The sequence below is a fragment of the Centropristis striata genome, chromosome 8, assembly GCF_030273125.1.
Source record: "Centropristis striata isolate RG_2023a ecotype Rhode Island chromosome 8, C.striata_1.0, whole genome shotgun sequence".
Taxonomy (NCBI): Eukaryota; Metazoa; Chordata; class Actinopteri; order Perciformes; family Serranidae; genus Centropristis; species Centropristis striata.
The window spans coordinates 7065404-7080116 of NC_081524.1; the positions used below are offsets into that span (position 1 = coordinate 7065404).

The 14713-nt window shown below is 36.3% G+C and overlaps 1 protein-coding gene across 2 annotated transcripts in view; it reads right to left on the bottom strand.

Annotated features, from left to right (window-relative positions):
- Positions 1 to 206: 206 nt before the first annotated feature.
- slc9a1a (solute carrier family 9 member A1a) overlaps positions 207 to 14713 on the bottom strand; it is a 50305-nt gene continuing 35798 nt past the window's right edge. Inside the window, exons 7-13 of one of the 2 annotated variants that reach the window (XM_059338284.1) lie at positions 11022 to 11092; positions 9809 to 9985; positions 5457 to 5583; positions 4977 to 5078; positions 2728 to 2809; positions 2396 to 2452; positions 207 to 680 (exon numbers count right to left, since the gene is read on the bottom strand). In XM_059338284.1, coding sequence (XP_059194267.1) covers positions 367 to 680; positions 2396 to 2452; positions 2728 to 2809; positions 4977 to 5078; positions 5457 to 5583; positions 9809 to 9985; positions 11022 to 11092 — 930 coding nt within the window. In that variant the 3' untranslated portion in view covers positions 207 to 366. The remainder of the gene's footprint in view (positions 681 to 2395; positions 2453 to 2727; positions 2810 to 4976; positions 5079 to 5456; positions 5584 to 9808; positions 9986 to 11021; positions 11093 to 14713) is intronic. The other variant, XM_059338285.1, reaches the window with a different exon arrangement.

The window sequence follows — 14713 nt, forward strand, 5'->3', positions numbered from 1 at the left end:
AAAAAAGAAAAAACAATCTGACGCTAAAGTAAAAATGACATTGTCTGACACTAAAACAGTCCAAACCTTTGGTAATGCATAGTTCTTTCCTGAATGTCTCAGACCATCAACCATAAACTCCACCATCTCTCAGATAGCAGCTGTTCTGGTGCTGTCTAAAAAAATAAAGAGCGATGATAATAACAAACTAATGGCTCTTTCTTTTTTTTGTTTTCCGTGTCTGGTTTCGTACAGCATTAGCAGTTTTGGCTTGTTTGGTTTCTGAACCAAAGAGATTATTTCGAGCGGAGCGGTGAAGCAGCCCTCTCTCTCCTAATTAGTGGAGGCGGGCGTGCAGCCTGGCCCCCCCGTGTCTCTCCCGCCACGTCAAGGCAGGAAGGGTTCGTCCTCGTCCTCGTCCTCCTCGGCGCTGGGACCCGGGTCGCTCAGGCACCTCATCAGCTTCTGCTGTTCTCTGCCTTCGTCCGCCTCGCCTGGCTTGTTAGCTCCACTGGCCCCCGAGGGAGGCTTCATCATCAGGCCCTGGTCCTCCTCCTGCTGCTGCTGCTGCTGCTGAGGCTGCTTGCCGGCCCGTCTGAACTCATCCATCACGTTGACGGAGTCCGGGGACTGAGGAGAAGCCAGGTCCACCTGGATGGTCGGCACGCTGTCCGACACCTGCTTCATGTAGGCCTGTGGGTCTACAGGCAGGACAAGGTGCAACATCACCGTTAAAGACGTTAACAAGGCTTTAAAAATATATTACTCCGTCATTCCATCAGCGTGCATGAAGATATGATGCACAGGGGGAGGAGGAAGCAATCAACAAATATTAAAAAAGGTGCAATGTGTAACATGAAGCCAGAATGTTAGTTTAAAAACATTCAATAAATGAAGAAACATTATAAACAGAATGTAGAGAAGTTATTCTGATGGTATGTCAGAGACGTCTACAGGTGCATCTCAATACATTAGATTAGGGATGGGCAACTGGAGGCCCGGGGGCCACATACGGCCCACACCCTCACTTGAAGTGGCCCTCAGTATAACTACATGCATTTGAGCATGAAATCTTAAAAGTGCAGTGTAAAAATGCACAAAATGACTTCTTGCAATTAATGTTGGTCTGCTGTTCTTGCACTGAAAAAAAAAGAAATCACAGTTTTTTATTTGCTTCAAACCCTTTGTATTCCTATTTATACTGTTATACATGCATTTGAGCATGAAATATGTTAAGTTACTGCACTGTAAACATATTTAAAATTGCAGTTTCATCATATCTGGTTAAGTGCACGGTCCTATATGTGCCCCTGTGGTAGTGTTGATGAAAAATTGTGGCCCCCTCCAGCATTCAAGTTGCCCATCCCTGCATTTGAATATGATGGAAAAGTCCATTTCCAGTAGTCAACATTTCCATATTAAACATACTTTTTAAAATTGTTCTTTTGTAATATTCCATTTTTTTTGAGACAGTGAATTGGAGGTCTTCGTTAAATGTAAGCCATAATCATTATAATTAGAAGAAATTAAATTCTGTGTGTAATGGATCTATATAATGTGTTATTTCTAGTGGTGGGCGATATGGCCCTGAAGGATTATCGCGATATTTCAGGGTATTTTTGCGATAACGATATTCTTGACGATACTACAAAACACTGAAAAATATATAAAAAATATGATTTTTTTTAAGTCTGTATAAATAAATGAAAAATGGTAAACAAATCATTTTAGAGCTGATATCTAGCCATTTTCCATGTTTTCATTGATAATGATTTTGGTTATTATTCAGAAAACCATGGAAAGTTTCTAGATATCAGCTCCTAAATTAAACTCTTATGAGCTATTTTTATTATTATATTTGTCTAAACAAATGTACCTTTAGAGTATTAAAATGAACATAAAAATTGAAGAAAAAAATGGTCTAATAATTATTTACATGACCGTAAGTCTAATCAAATTGCAGATTTAATCGTTATGAGATGAGTCAAGTTTGGAAGTTTACCGTACATTTTTGAGGTCACTGCAAAGTTTATTTGACATTACACATTGCACCTTTGAGGTCAACAAAGTAACCAATGCACAAAGTTAACAACAGCAGGCTTCAAGACCTTTCAAAATATTCCACACCACAAGAAAAATAATGCAAAATATGTCACAATGATTTATAATGCAACACATGCTGGACAAAATCCCACTTTTAGTGTAAAGAAGCTGAAGCATACACCATGCTTGACTGTAAGCATGGCTTTGTTTCTCGGCTCTAATAAATCACCTGGATGTGGCCTCTTCGATCATGTCATGAGAGCTCCTTATTAGTGATGAATAATTGATGAATGTTAACAAGCAACATAACTGGCACATGCATGTTAGGATCGCTTCTGGGTTAAAAAGAATCTCCTCTACACTGACTACATACCTGGACAGGTTTTGTTCCCTTTCTGCTGCTGAGCAGGTTTGAAATCAGTATCTTTGCCTAAAATGAAACCACACACTGGTTTACATGCCGGCTGCCACATGCAAACATATTTCCATCAGTGAGGAAATATCTATTGCTGCAGCTGTGAACAGTACTGTTCAAAGTGTTATTGTTCAGTGAAAGCTGCATTGTGAGCCTCGCGAAAAATAATGTCTCATCCCTGTGGGTCCCATCAGTGACATGGTGAATTCTATGCTATTGTTTCATGTGGTGCCTCTTGTTGTGATGGTAGCTATGGAGTGTTTGGCTGCAGTGTAGATGGATGTGTTTACCTGAGGCCAGTCTGGCTCTACACATGGTGGGGGAGTCAGGGGGAGCAGCAGGCACCGTCAGGTAGTTATTCATGTCTTTTATCTGGGAAAACACAGGGATATTGTCTGTTTATGGGTTGATTCAGCCTCGGTAAACACTCGCCGTCATTAGCATATACAGGAAATACACACTCCAAAGCCAGTCTATTTGGCTGCTGTACTACAAAGAATTAAACGAGGCAGAGATTCACCATTGATCAATATCTTAGAGGAACTTCATTAAGATTATGTGCTGCTTTCTCTGCAGAAATCCTCTCGAGTCCACAGTGGCTTCTAGCGCATTCAATTTACCCAAAACAAGAGTCTATTTTCATTATGTGATTACAGGCTGATGAAATGGAAGTTTGTGGAAGGGCCACTCAACTGTGCAAATAAATCAGCCCCCATTTGTGTCGGGAAAATTAATTTAGGAGACTGAAGGTGGACTCTAATTAGAACACATATCATAGTTTTGACTAAATCATTTCACTGCTGGAGGCTCGCTTTGAAGAGCTGCTCTTCATGTGTTGCGTTTTTGGAGTCAACATAACATCTACTTTGTTATATACCAGAATGCATAACAGTCTCTGTGGCTAAGTTTTCTGTTATTATCAATAATATGCAGTAATTGCCAGTAAGAAAAAAATGAGCTGACTATATTTAAATCCTGTCCTAATGTCTCGCTTATGTCCAGTAAAAAATAATTTCTTCTGAGTGCAAGAAGAAGTGAAATAATTTAACTTATGGTTATCTTTTCTTTTTTTTCAAATAGTTCTTAAACTAACAGAAACAGAAACTATTTGATTTCAAGTCTGCAGCAGCAGGCCGTGCTTTTATGATCCAGGTTGGCCGCCACAGTTTCATAACGAACCAAAAATATTTTCAAGCTCCTCAACAGTAGTGGTCTGTGCAGTGCTGCCTGGGGGAATCAACTCGGCGGGTTACGGCGGTGAGCTGCTAGGTCGGCTTGGAAAGGCCGAGGGCAGGCTGAAGGTGGCTCACGGCTCCGGCTGTGAGCTTTACAGCACCTCTCGCCCCAAAACTGGCCACTTACTGGGCCATGGACTTGCTGTGCCCTCTCTGCTTGCGGGGAGGGACAGATCCCGGCGTGACCTTTAACCCCGGTGGACTGTCCCCAGCGCATCGGCAATCTGTGCCACTGTCTGCAACTAAAGCCTGTCTTGAAAGCATGCACACTTCTCATTTAAAATTGATTAAGAATAGTGTAATTATTCATGCAAGTCTTCTGACAGGATGTACTTTATTTGGAATATAAAATATGCCAAATTAGCCACTTTTTAATATAAAACATTAGAAATCTACACGCCTAAACAATGTAATTGGTTATATAACCTATCAATTGTTTTTAATCTCAATAAACATCTATCTATCTATCTATCTATCTATCTATCTATCTATCTATCTACAATATTAATGGGGTAGTTTATACATCATACATGTTTATACTCATATTGACAGTGATGATTTTTTCATGTTGAAAATGGTGTATAACCTGCAGAATATATAATTTACAGGTAGTGAAATACAGTGAATGTTTGGTGTATTGACACTATAACGATTATAAATATAATTATAATAATTAATAAATAATATATATGGAATTCAGTATCGAGCTGTAATTCATAGGTAATACTTGCAGTAAGTAAGTATAATTTTTAACTTTCTTCATTTTCACCAAAAAACTACAACTTTACCCACACTAATAAGACATTTTGATCCTGATTGGATGAAAGTATGATCCATAGACGATCCATCCAAGCATCCATCCATCCATGCATTTATGCATCCATCCATGCATCCATCCACCCATCCATGCATCCATCCATCCATGCATTCATCCATGCATCCATCCATCCATCCATGCATCCATCCATGCATTCATCCATCCATCCATGCATCCATCCATGCATCCATCAAATTAATTCATCCATCCATTCATCCATCCATCCATCCATGCATCCATCCATGCATCCTTCCATCCATGCAGTAATGCATCCATCCATCCATTCATGCATTAATGCATCAATCCATCCATGCATCGATACTATGTGTCCGAGTCACTGCTGTGGTATTACTAAATGTCCTTTTGTGTGTGTTGACTATTGAACAGAATCTTTGCAGGTGTCAGTAACATTTGATAAAGCAGACAGCTGGCTCGGACTAATTCTTCATTTAAGAGATGCAGCTACAGCTGGCAGTGATAATCATACCTTCTTCTCCAGCTGAATCATCTTCTGCTTCTTGATAAGGAATTCACCGAAGCCGTCTTCATAAGGATCGGCCACCAGAGTGTGTCTGTTGTAGGAGCGCAGCTGAGAGAGAAATGACAAACAAAACAAGTCAGTTTAAGAGGACAGTTTAATGATTGTTTTGTTTTTTTTATCTCAAAGACCTGCAGAAGTAATGATAAGAACACAGGCAGTGATGATCACAAGAGAACAACAGCCTGTGTAAATCAATGAGAAGTGCTTTTCTCTGTCCTAAAAATCAAAGTCACAATAAGTCAATGTATGAGTAGAGCTACTGATTTAATTCTAGCGCTGTAACGATCAATACACAGTAGTCTAATGCCACTTTGTTTATCAGTGCAAATCAATATGAATAGTGATATTCTCTGAACTCCCAGTAATACGACACAATACATCTTTAGCCGACACACATATACACATGTAATAATGTAGCAGCGTTACCCTCTGTCGGGTCCTCTGAAGGTTGCTCCTGAGGATCTTCCTGATCTCCTCCTCTCGGCCTTTAGGCAGCTGGGGCAGAGCTCTGTCCACAGGCTTGGTAGGAGCAGGCTTCTTGGGCTGGATGTTCCTGAGAAATATGCAGGAAAAAGTTAAACCTATCAGAGTTTGTGTGCTACAGACACACGTACACAGCTGAAGTATGTCATGTGTTCTTTGGTCAAAACACATGATGGTCTGTTGTGATAATAATGAAACTCTAATTTCCTTTAATTATTTCCTCCTGGTATTTAATGATCCGGTGACTGAGAGCAAGTTTCTAACCGCAGGTTTCTTCTAAACGCCCATCACTCGCTACTACAGCAGCTGATTTGGAGAAAAGCCACTGGCTGGACACGACATCATGCGACAACAGGTGTCATGTGCATGTGTGGTTTGTTTACAAATCATAGAGGGAAAAAAGGTTGACTGTGTGGGATTATTACACTGTTTTAGAGAAAGATCAGCAAAATAATCCATGGGAAAAACAGAAAAGAGGTGAAAAATAACACTTTCACGTTTAGATTTAAGTACTGAAAAAATCTTATTGAATGTATGGCTGTATGATAATTAAAAAGGCTCATGCATTATTTTTCAAGCAAAGAATATTTACATTTAAAAGGTTATATTGAAAGTTGTTCCATAAATGTTTGATTGAATTTGCACTTATTCAATCAAACATTATATTATATGCTTGCTGTGTGTTTCTGTGCTCTATCGTTTGATATCAACTTATTTTATGATGGAATATTCCAAGTTTTCTTTAAATAACTATTCCTTGAATATTTTTATAACAACATATCATTATTTCCATTTTGCCTCTCATACTTTATGAAGAAAAAAAGTTTTTGTATTATAACATAGCTAACATCTTGGCTAAGTAGCTTGCTAAGCTAAATAGTTAGCCAAGAAGTTAGCTAAGTAGTTAGCTTAGCAAGCTACTTAGCCAAGAAGTTAGCTAAGTAGTTAGCTTAGCAAGCTACTTAGCTAAAAAAGGATATGGGTCATTTTTCATAGAAGAGTAGTGACACAAAAGGGATTTTATTGAATATGAATAAAGGAAAGCATAACATTAGGATGTATGATGACCAAAAACAAACTAATTGAGGAAAACCTGGAATACTGAATGATGAAAATGATTTATTGCAAAGATATAGAACATAAAAACTCTGTCTGGTTCACTTTAGACCCATGTTGTGCATCAAATGGTTAAACGTTTTTGGTTATTATAACAAAGATTTCATTATAATAATAAAAAATAATTAAGAATTTCGCAATAGGTATATCCCAATAAGCTACAAAACCATAATGTTATTGTTTTTACCGTCACTGATAAATTATTTTAGCTGACAGTTCTGACCTTGTCATGTAGGAAAATGTCATTCCTACTGTGATCAAACTCATTCTGCACCCTGAGGATCTCTCCCCATGTATCCATCTGTCTGCAGCTTTTAACTTACATTTAGTGAAGAATGACTCATGCACTCACACTGGGTATTAGGACTGACCAATGCTTACAATGCTGACCACTTGATAGTGTAGAAGTAAAATGAATGAGGCCTGTGCAGCTGCTCACAGTGGGTTTTTGAGAGGAAACAGCATTCTGAGTAATGACAACTAAAGACTCCTTGCCACTTGGGCCGTTGCGACATGACAGAGAAGGCGATGATGACAGTTCTGTTAATGTAATACTTGCTGCAAAGAACGTTCTAGTCATCCGTCAGCCTCTCTCCCTTCAAACCCGCTCCATATCAGAAAAACACCATGACATCTCCGGGTAAAATCTGCAATGTTTTATCTCGAAAAGAACTTTTCCGTCTATTTCTCTGTGCAAGATGACCACCAAAAAACAAATTTTTGTGGTCAAACTCTACCCCTAACCACTAGTAGGCAGGTTTTAAGATATATAATTTATTACATAATATTAATTTAATATTTGATTATATATTGACTTAGTGTAGTTTTTAATTGAATACGTCACAAAAATCATAAATTATCATTTTATTTGTTTTAGACAATGTCCCAACATTTTTGGAAATGGGGCTGTAGATTTAAGTGCACATATATCTCTTTAATTAGTATATTTCACAATAAAAATATATTAAATATGAAGAAACATTACTGTGTTGACCGAAACTACTGCAGTTCAAGAGGGCTGTTTAATTACCTTGGCCTGAATATTGCTCTAATAAATGAGCATAGCATGATGACAGTATTTAATCAGTAAATACAAGATATTTTATAGATATTAATAACACTTAATAATAATACTGCGAGTACAAATTAAACTTTTTGGGAGTAAAACATTCAATTGCCCTCTCAGTCCACTAGATGGTGCTGAGTTGTGATATTTAATTTGTCTTAATTTAAATCATAAAAATAAATGTAATTAAATAAAAACACAATAAAAAATGAAATAATAATTTTGCATTGTTTGAAATACCTGCACAGTAATCCACACATGTTTGCATTCAATTAAGTTGGACTATGTAAAGTGTAAACAAACATTTGAGATTGTCAGGTGAACCAAGATTTATGGCAGGTTTTTATGACAGTGTTGGTCTATCTGCTTGACAATAATATTTTATGCTGCAATAAAAGCGACTGATGTCAGAATAAAAGGCTGAAAACATGATCTGATTAGATAAAAAATAGTTTGATAAAGTTTCCCTTTATGGGACATAATATGCAATTGAAAATGGTAATACATCAAAATGTACAGATATACCTCAATACATTAGAATATGATGGAAAAGTCCATTTCCAGTAGTTCAAGTCAAATAGTCCCAACCAAGTATTGAGTCATATAGATGGACATATTTTTCAGAGGCCAACATTTCCATATTAAACATATTTATTAAAACTTATTTTGTAATATCTAAATTTTGAGATAAAAGTCATAATTATGAGATTTAAGTCAAAATTATGAGATACAAAGTCGAAATTATGAGATACAAGGTCATAATTTTGAGCCAAAAAAAGTTGAAAAAATGAGATAAAGTCATACTTATGAGATAAAAAGTAAATTATGAGATTAAAAAAAGTCATAATTACGAGATAAAAAGCTGAAATTATAAAATAAAAAGTTGTTATAAGATGGACGTACTTTTCAGAGGCCAACATTTCCATATTAAACATACCCTTTAAAATTGGTATTTTGTAACATTTAATTTTTTTGAGACACTTAATCTTCATTAAATGTAAGCCATAATCATTATAATTAAAAGAAATTAAATAAATTAAGACATGAAATGTTTCATTCTGTGTGTAATGGATCTATATGATGTGTTATTCCCACTTTTTGAATTGAATTACTGACATAAATAAGCTTTTCTATGATATTCTGATTTACTGAGATGCACCTGTATGTTATGTCAACAATCAGCATATTGCAAAAATGTTGAAATTGTAGTATTCGTGACTGAAGTATTGTAATATTGTATTGTGGGGCCTCTGGTGATTTCCACTCTAGTGTGTAGTAAGTTTCAGTTCATTATTTATCTGTTGAGTCCACATTTCCCCACTGTTTCGGTTCTCTCACAATCAAATCAAATCAACTTTATTTATAGAGCACTTTAAAACAGCAATAGCTGATACAAAGTGCTGTACATGGCAGGACAGAGCAACAATAAAAACACAGAACAAATAAAAACAACTAAAACAGAGTGAGTCTCATGTTGGGTAAAAAACAGTAAATAAATAAACTTACTATTTTGGGGTCTTTGTTTTTATTCTTGTGGTATCAAAAATGGTATCGAATATTTTCCTGAGTATCGGTATCGAGTTGAAAATTTTAGTATCGTGACAACCCTAGTATAAGCTGCCAAAGGACCCAAGTCGACAATATTGTTTTCACTCTGTAAAGCAGGGGTGTCAAACTCAAATACACAATGGGCCAAAATTTAAAACTTGAATAAAATCGCGGGCCAACATTGAACAAATAAACCTTTTAATATATACCAAACATGTTTGCTTTAACATTAAACATGGAACCAGCAACGCTTATAAACATACAATATATAACTAAATAGTGCAGACATGCAAAATCAAATTTCAAATAAAAAACACATCAATGTCATTAATTTACAATAATAATATAATAATTTGGTACTGCCTCGCGAATAAAATTACACTGTGGGCCAAATTTGGCCCGCGGGCCAGAGTTTGACACCCCTGCTGTAAAGCATCTGTACATAACCTGCTCAGCACCTGTGTAGGCAACCGATATCCTCTAAATCCCAAGAACAGCCACTTTAAAGACAGTTTGGTATTCTGAGTGTGGTAACTGAGAGACAGAGTGAATATTCAGTACTTACTGCATGGAAACTGTGGAAGGCACAGCAGACGGCATCTTGACTCCCCCTCCGCTCTCCACCAGCTCGATGGCCTGTTTCATCTCCATCTTGTGGTAGAAGGCGATGAGCTGTGGCTCCTTGGAGCGTTCGCCTGCAATCAGGCACTTCTTCACATACTTCTTGTTGAAGCGGTTCAGTCTAGCAGGACCAAATGAGTTACAGATGAAAACAGAGACAAGGCAGAAAAAAAGGCAGCCACAGGAGTAAAGAACAGGGCAGAGAGAGATGTGAGAGGTTTGACACATAATAGAGGAAATGTAGAAGAAGATTTATGAGGAGACTCAGCACCGCAAGCAATAATTATTCAGGGTTCGTACACTCTAGCAGTGGTCAAATTCAAGCATTTTTCAAGGACTTTCAATGTAAATTTTCAAGCTTTTCCAGTATCTTACACCTGTTGTAAATTGCATGTTTTAGATGAGTACTTACATACTAAAAGGGGGAGATTTCACTTAACCGTACCAACAGCGATGGTGTTACTTTTAGGAGGAACGGTCTTCATTTCAGATAGGCTACTCATTATTTTTTACATTGAACATGTGATTATCTATAGTCTATAGATGGATATAGTCAGACTGCAAGAGGAATACAATAAGAATTTCAAGCATTTAAAAGCACTTTATCCAAAATCCAAGCACTTTTTAAACCTTGAAAATACAAAGTTTTAATTTTGCATTGCAATTCTGCATTCTGTTGATAAATTTATAATGAAAACAATCATGTCGTCATGTTTGATATTTTATCGATTTAAAAAGTAGTTGTATTCTGTAATATATAGAGCCAGACAGATCCACCCGTTGGCCGATATTGGTATAGGTGTACAGTCATGGAAAAAATTATTAGAAATATAATGATAACAACAAAAATAGCTCATAAGAGTTTAATTTCAGAGCTGATATCTAGACATTTTCCATGGTTTTCTTGAGAATGATTTTGGTTATTATCAAGAAAACCATGGAAAATGTCTAGATTTGTCCAAACAAATGTACCTTTAGTTGTACCGCGCATTAATCGGCCACCATATCAGTTTTCGATTAATTTTCCCGCTCTAAAATCAGTATCGGCATTGGTCTCAAAAATCTCATATTGGTCGGACTCTGATATTTTATAAAATGCAGCCCACACTGTCTGATGACCGACAAACTTTAGTGTGAGGAAACTGTTTAATACATACTTGTCCTTCCAGTGGTGATGTCCATAGTGTCCACAAATGTCCTCAATTCCAGTCAGTAGGTGGTCCAGGAACTGGGGACAAATAGAGACAAAATGTTTTAAAGTAAGCCCACAAAAAGACAAATTCCAATCCCATATCAAGCAGTCAGTTAGAGCAATTTAAATGGTCATGGACTGTTATTTTGTGTTAGTGGAACTGTATTTCCCTGTTCCACAATGTCTGCATGTACAGTACACCACTTTGGCGCAAAATGTGATTTCTTTTCATATATAAACTATAATATATGATGAACCATGTTATTAACTGTGTGATTAATTTCCTCCTTTCCTCCCCTCACGTTGTGCTGTATTTCTTTCTCTTCATCTCTGTCTTCCTGTGCTGTTCACCTCTGTCATATTGTTTGTGTGTTTTTATACGTTTTGGACGGGTTGATGGCAAATTTCGTTGTACTATCCCGTGCAATGACAATAAAGGCTTTCTGATTCTGATTAGTGCAGTAGTTTTTTTTTGTCTTAGGGTCAATGACGTGATCTAACACAGTGTCAGTTGGTGTAACCAGTCATTTTTTCCCATAAAAATCTGATTATATACAGGGAAATAAATGTGAACTAAAATGAAAAAAAAAAATACAATCCACGTTTACATTGCAACACTATGGTATATAACAAATTTTACATCATTTGTCAAAACTTTTGAAAAAAATGCTTGTATTTAGAATATGTTCTGCCTAATATTGACGAAATGTGTAAATGTAGAAATTCTAAAAAAAAAAATTTCACTTGATTTTTTTTTAAATTAAGTAATTATATGTACAAGTCCACTTAACCCATTTAGGCCTAAAACGGCTGTAAAAAATGCCTGTAAAACCTATGGGCGATTTTAAAGTCCCATGTTGCATTGCGACACTCCCACATGTATTCTGATGCATTTCATTGGCTAAGAGACAGAAAATAGGTGGGAAAAAACTACAAATACTACAAAATGACGTATCCGCTTTCACAGTTTTAATGGTAGAATAACACAACAGCGCCCCCGGTTTTAATGGTAGAAATGCGGTAATGCTTTCCCAGCTTAAATGGGTTAAATACAATGTAGGTGGATGAAGAATTTAATATTTATCATTTTTTTGTGGTTACACCATTTCAGTTCTTGCCTACCCTTATTTGTCACTGACCCATTAGTGGAACTGTATTTTCCTGTTCCACAATGTCCAGTACACCACTTGGGCGCAAAATGTGATTTCTCTTCACATATAAACTATAATATATGATCAACAATGTTATTAACTGTGATTAGAGAAGCACTCTGACACCACAGACATAGTTACTCATCTTGTAGCTTTTGCTTCACCACAGTTACCGTTCCCCACAGTAAAAACACCCTCCCAGGTAGCACTGCTAACATCATTATCAACAGCAGCAGGTGTGGAGCTTTCAAATGGAAGATGTTGGTGTGAGAACAGCAGCAGAGCAGCCAGGTGACTGAGCGGACAGTGTTCATTAGCTGTGGCAGCATGCCTGCTCAGAGGACCACAGACATGTACTGATGCGTTTGTTGTTCACTCTGCTGCCGGCCGCAGGTTGCCCCGGTGCTCTGACTAAGCCTGCAGATGACGGTCTGACAGGCAGCGTTGCTATGGGAACAAGTCATTAAGCAGAGCCGCAGAATTTACTTCTGCTTTGTCAGAGGACGATTTATGTAAAGGCTGCCCGGCACTGCGGGGGTGGGGGTGAAAAACTCATTTTATAAAGTAGCAACAGTATAAAAAGTTTCTCTCAGAGATTACAGGTGAGAAATACAGCAATATATTATGATACCCTGATACTGGGTAATTATAGACGTTTTCTTCTGCTACTCTGGAGATTCTCCTGTCACCAGTTTACTGATTATCACCTGAATAAGCCTGTCACGATAATTACTATATCAACTTACCGTTCAATATATTAAGATGGACACGATAGTTTTTTCTGGACTCAATATATTGACTTTTTGTGCTTTTTTGTGTTTAAAGTAATGCTCCAAATGTTTGACAGGCAGTACGAATTGACAAATATATATATATATATATTTCCCAAGCAGCCATTCCAGCTGTTTATATGATATTTTATTAATAATTTAATATAATACATAATGATTATCTCAGTGCAATGTTTTGTGAACAGAGCCTTAAAGTCTATTTTATTTGTTTTGGTTGTAGTTTATTTATTTATGTTTTATTTATCTAGGATATTTTTATATTTCTTTTCCACATTTCAATTCCAATGTTTAATATTCTCGAGATTTACTTTTTTTATTTTGTTTTTATTATTTTTTAAAATGTGATATGAAATTAGACCATATCACATTGATCGATATAGTTAAAAAAAAATTATTTCTTTATATATAAATGCTGCCCTTACAAAGTTTTGTCATATTTTGTTCTTTTGTAATGTTTGTTATTCTTTTCTCATACAATATATTTATTTCAGAAAAAGATTGGCCTATTTTTATTTAAGATATATTTTAATTAAATGTGCACTTTATGGAGCTGTGATTTTTTTTTTCTTTTTTTTTTTAAAGGTACTCCTGTTGTTATACAGTATTTATGTTCATTTAAATAAACGGTTTCAATAAAACTACTTGTGACATGTCATATTTGACTTTGACTGAACATTTGCTCTCACTTTGTGATAAAAATATCAGGATATCTATCGTATATCGATATTCAGCCTAAATATATCGGGATATGACTTTTGGTCCATATCGCCCAGCCCTATATTATTTTATTATCAAAATAATTTGAATGGCTGCTTGGAAAATATAGCGTTTTTCAGCAATTCATACTGCCTGTCAAACATCCACAGCATTACTTTAAACACGACACAAAAAAGCACAAAAAATCACAAAAAGTCACGCATGTAGACAACAATATATTGAGTCCAGAAAAAAACTATCATGTCCATTTTTATATATCAAACGGTAAGTCGATATAGTAATTATTGTGACAGGCCTACGTACATACTTCTTGCTTAAATATCAGCATAGGAAAAAAACAACTGTCAATATAAAATCTAGTATGGTATGTCCCCTAGCTGCTTGCCAAAATAAATAAATTCACAGCCCTCATACCAGAGGAGAGGCAGCACTCTACTTTTATTCACACTAAGTTTTAGCACAGTGTGACTTTTTCTTCAGCCAGCTCTGTTGACTCTAATCACTGGTAATTTACAGCGGGGGAGAAGCCATTAGCACAGCCTGCTCACTAGTTGCCTCCACCGCTGGCTTACTGCAAAGCCCCAGAGGAGGCTGGGTGTGTGTGATATATGAGCTGTAATAATAGCTTTAAAACACTCAGGGATTGTGGAGCATCGTGGTTGCCCATGGATGTGTTTGAGCACCAACAACTGTGGATGCAAGATGATTTTTGTGTGAGTCAGTGTGACAAATTACTTTTTAACTACCATCTAGTTAAAAAATAAAACATTTTTCAACTAAAATGTGAAATAAAAAATATATTTGATTTATTATTATTTTGTAATCTTTAGATTGACAGTCACTATGCTGCACCGGTGTACAGCGATTATACAGGTACATCTCAAAAAATGTGAATATCATGAAAAAGTTCAATATTTTTTGTCAATCATTTCAGTAAGTGAAACTCGTACATTATATAGATTCATTACACACATAGAGTGAAATATTTCAAGGCTGTT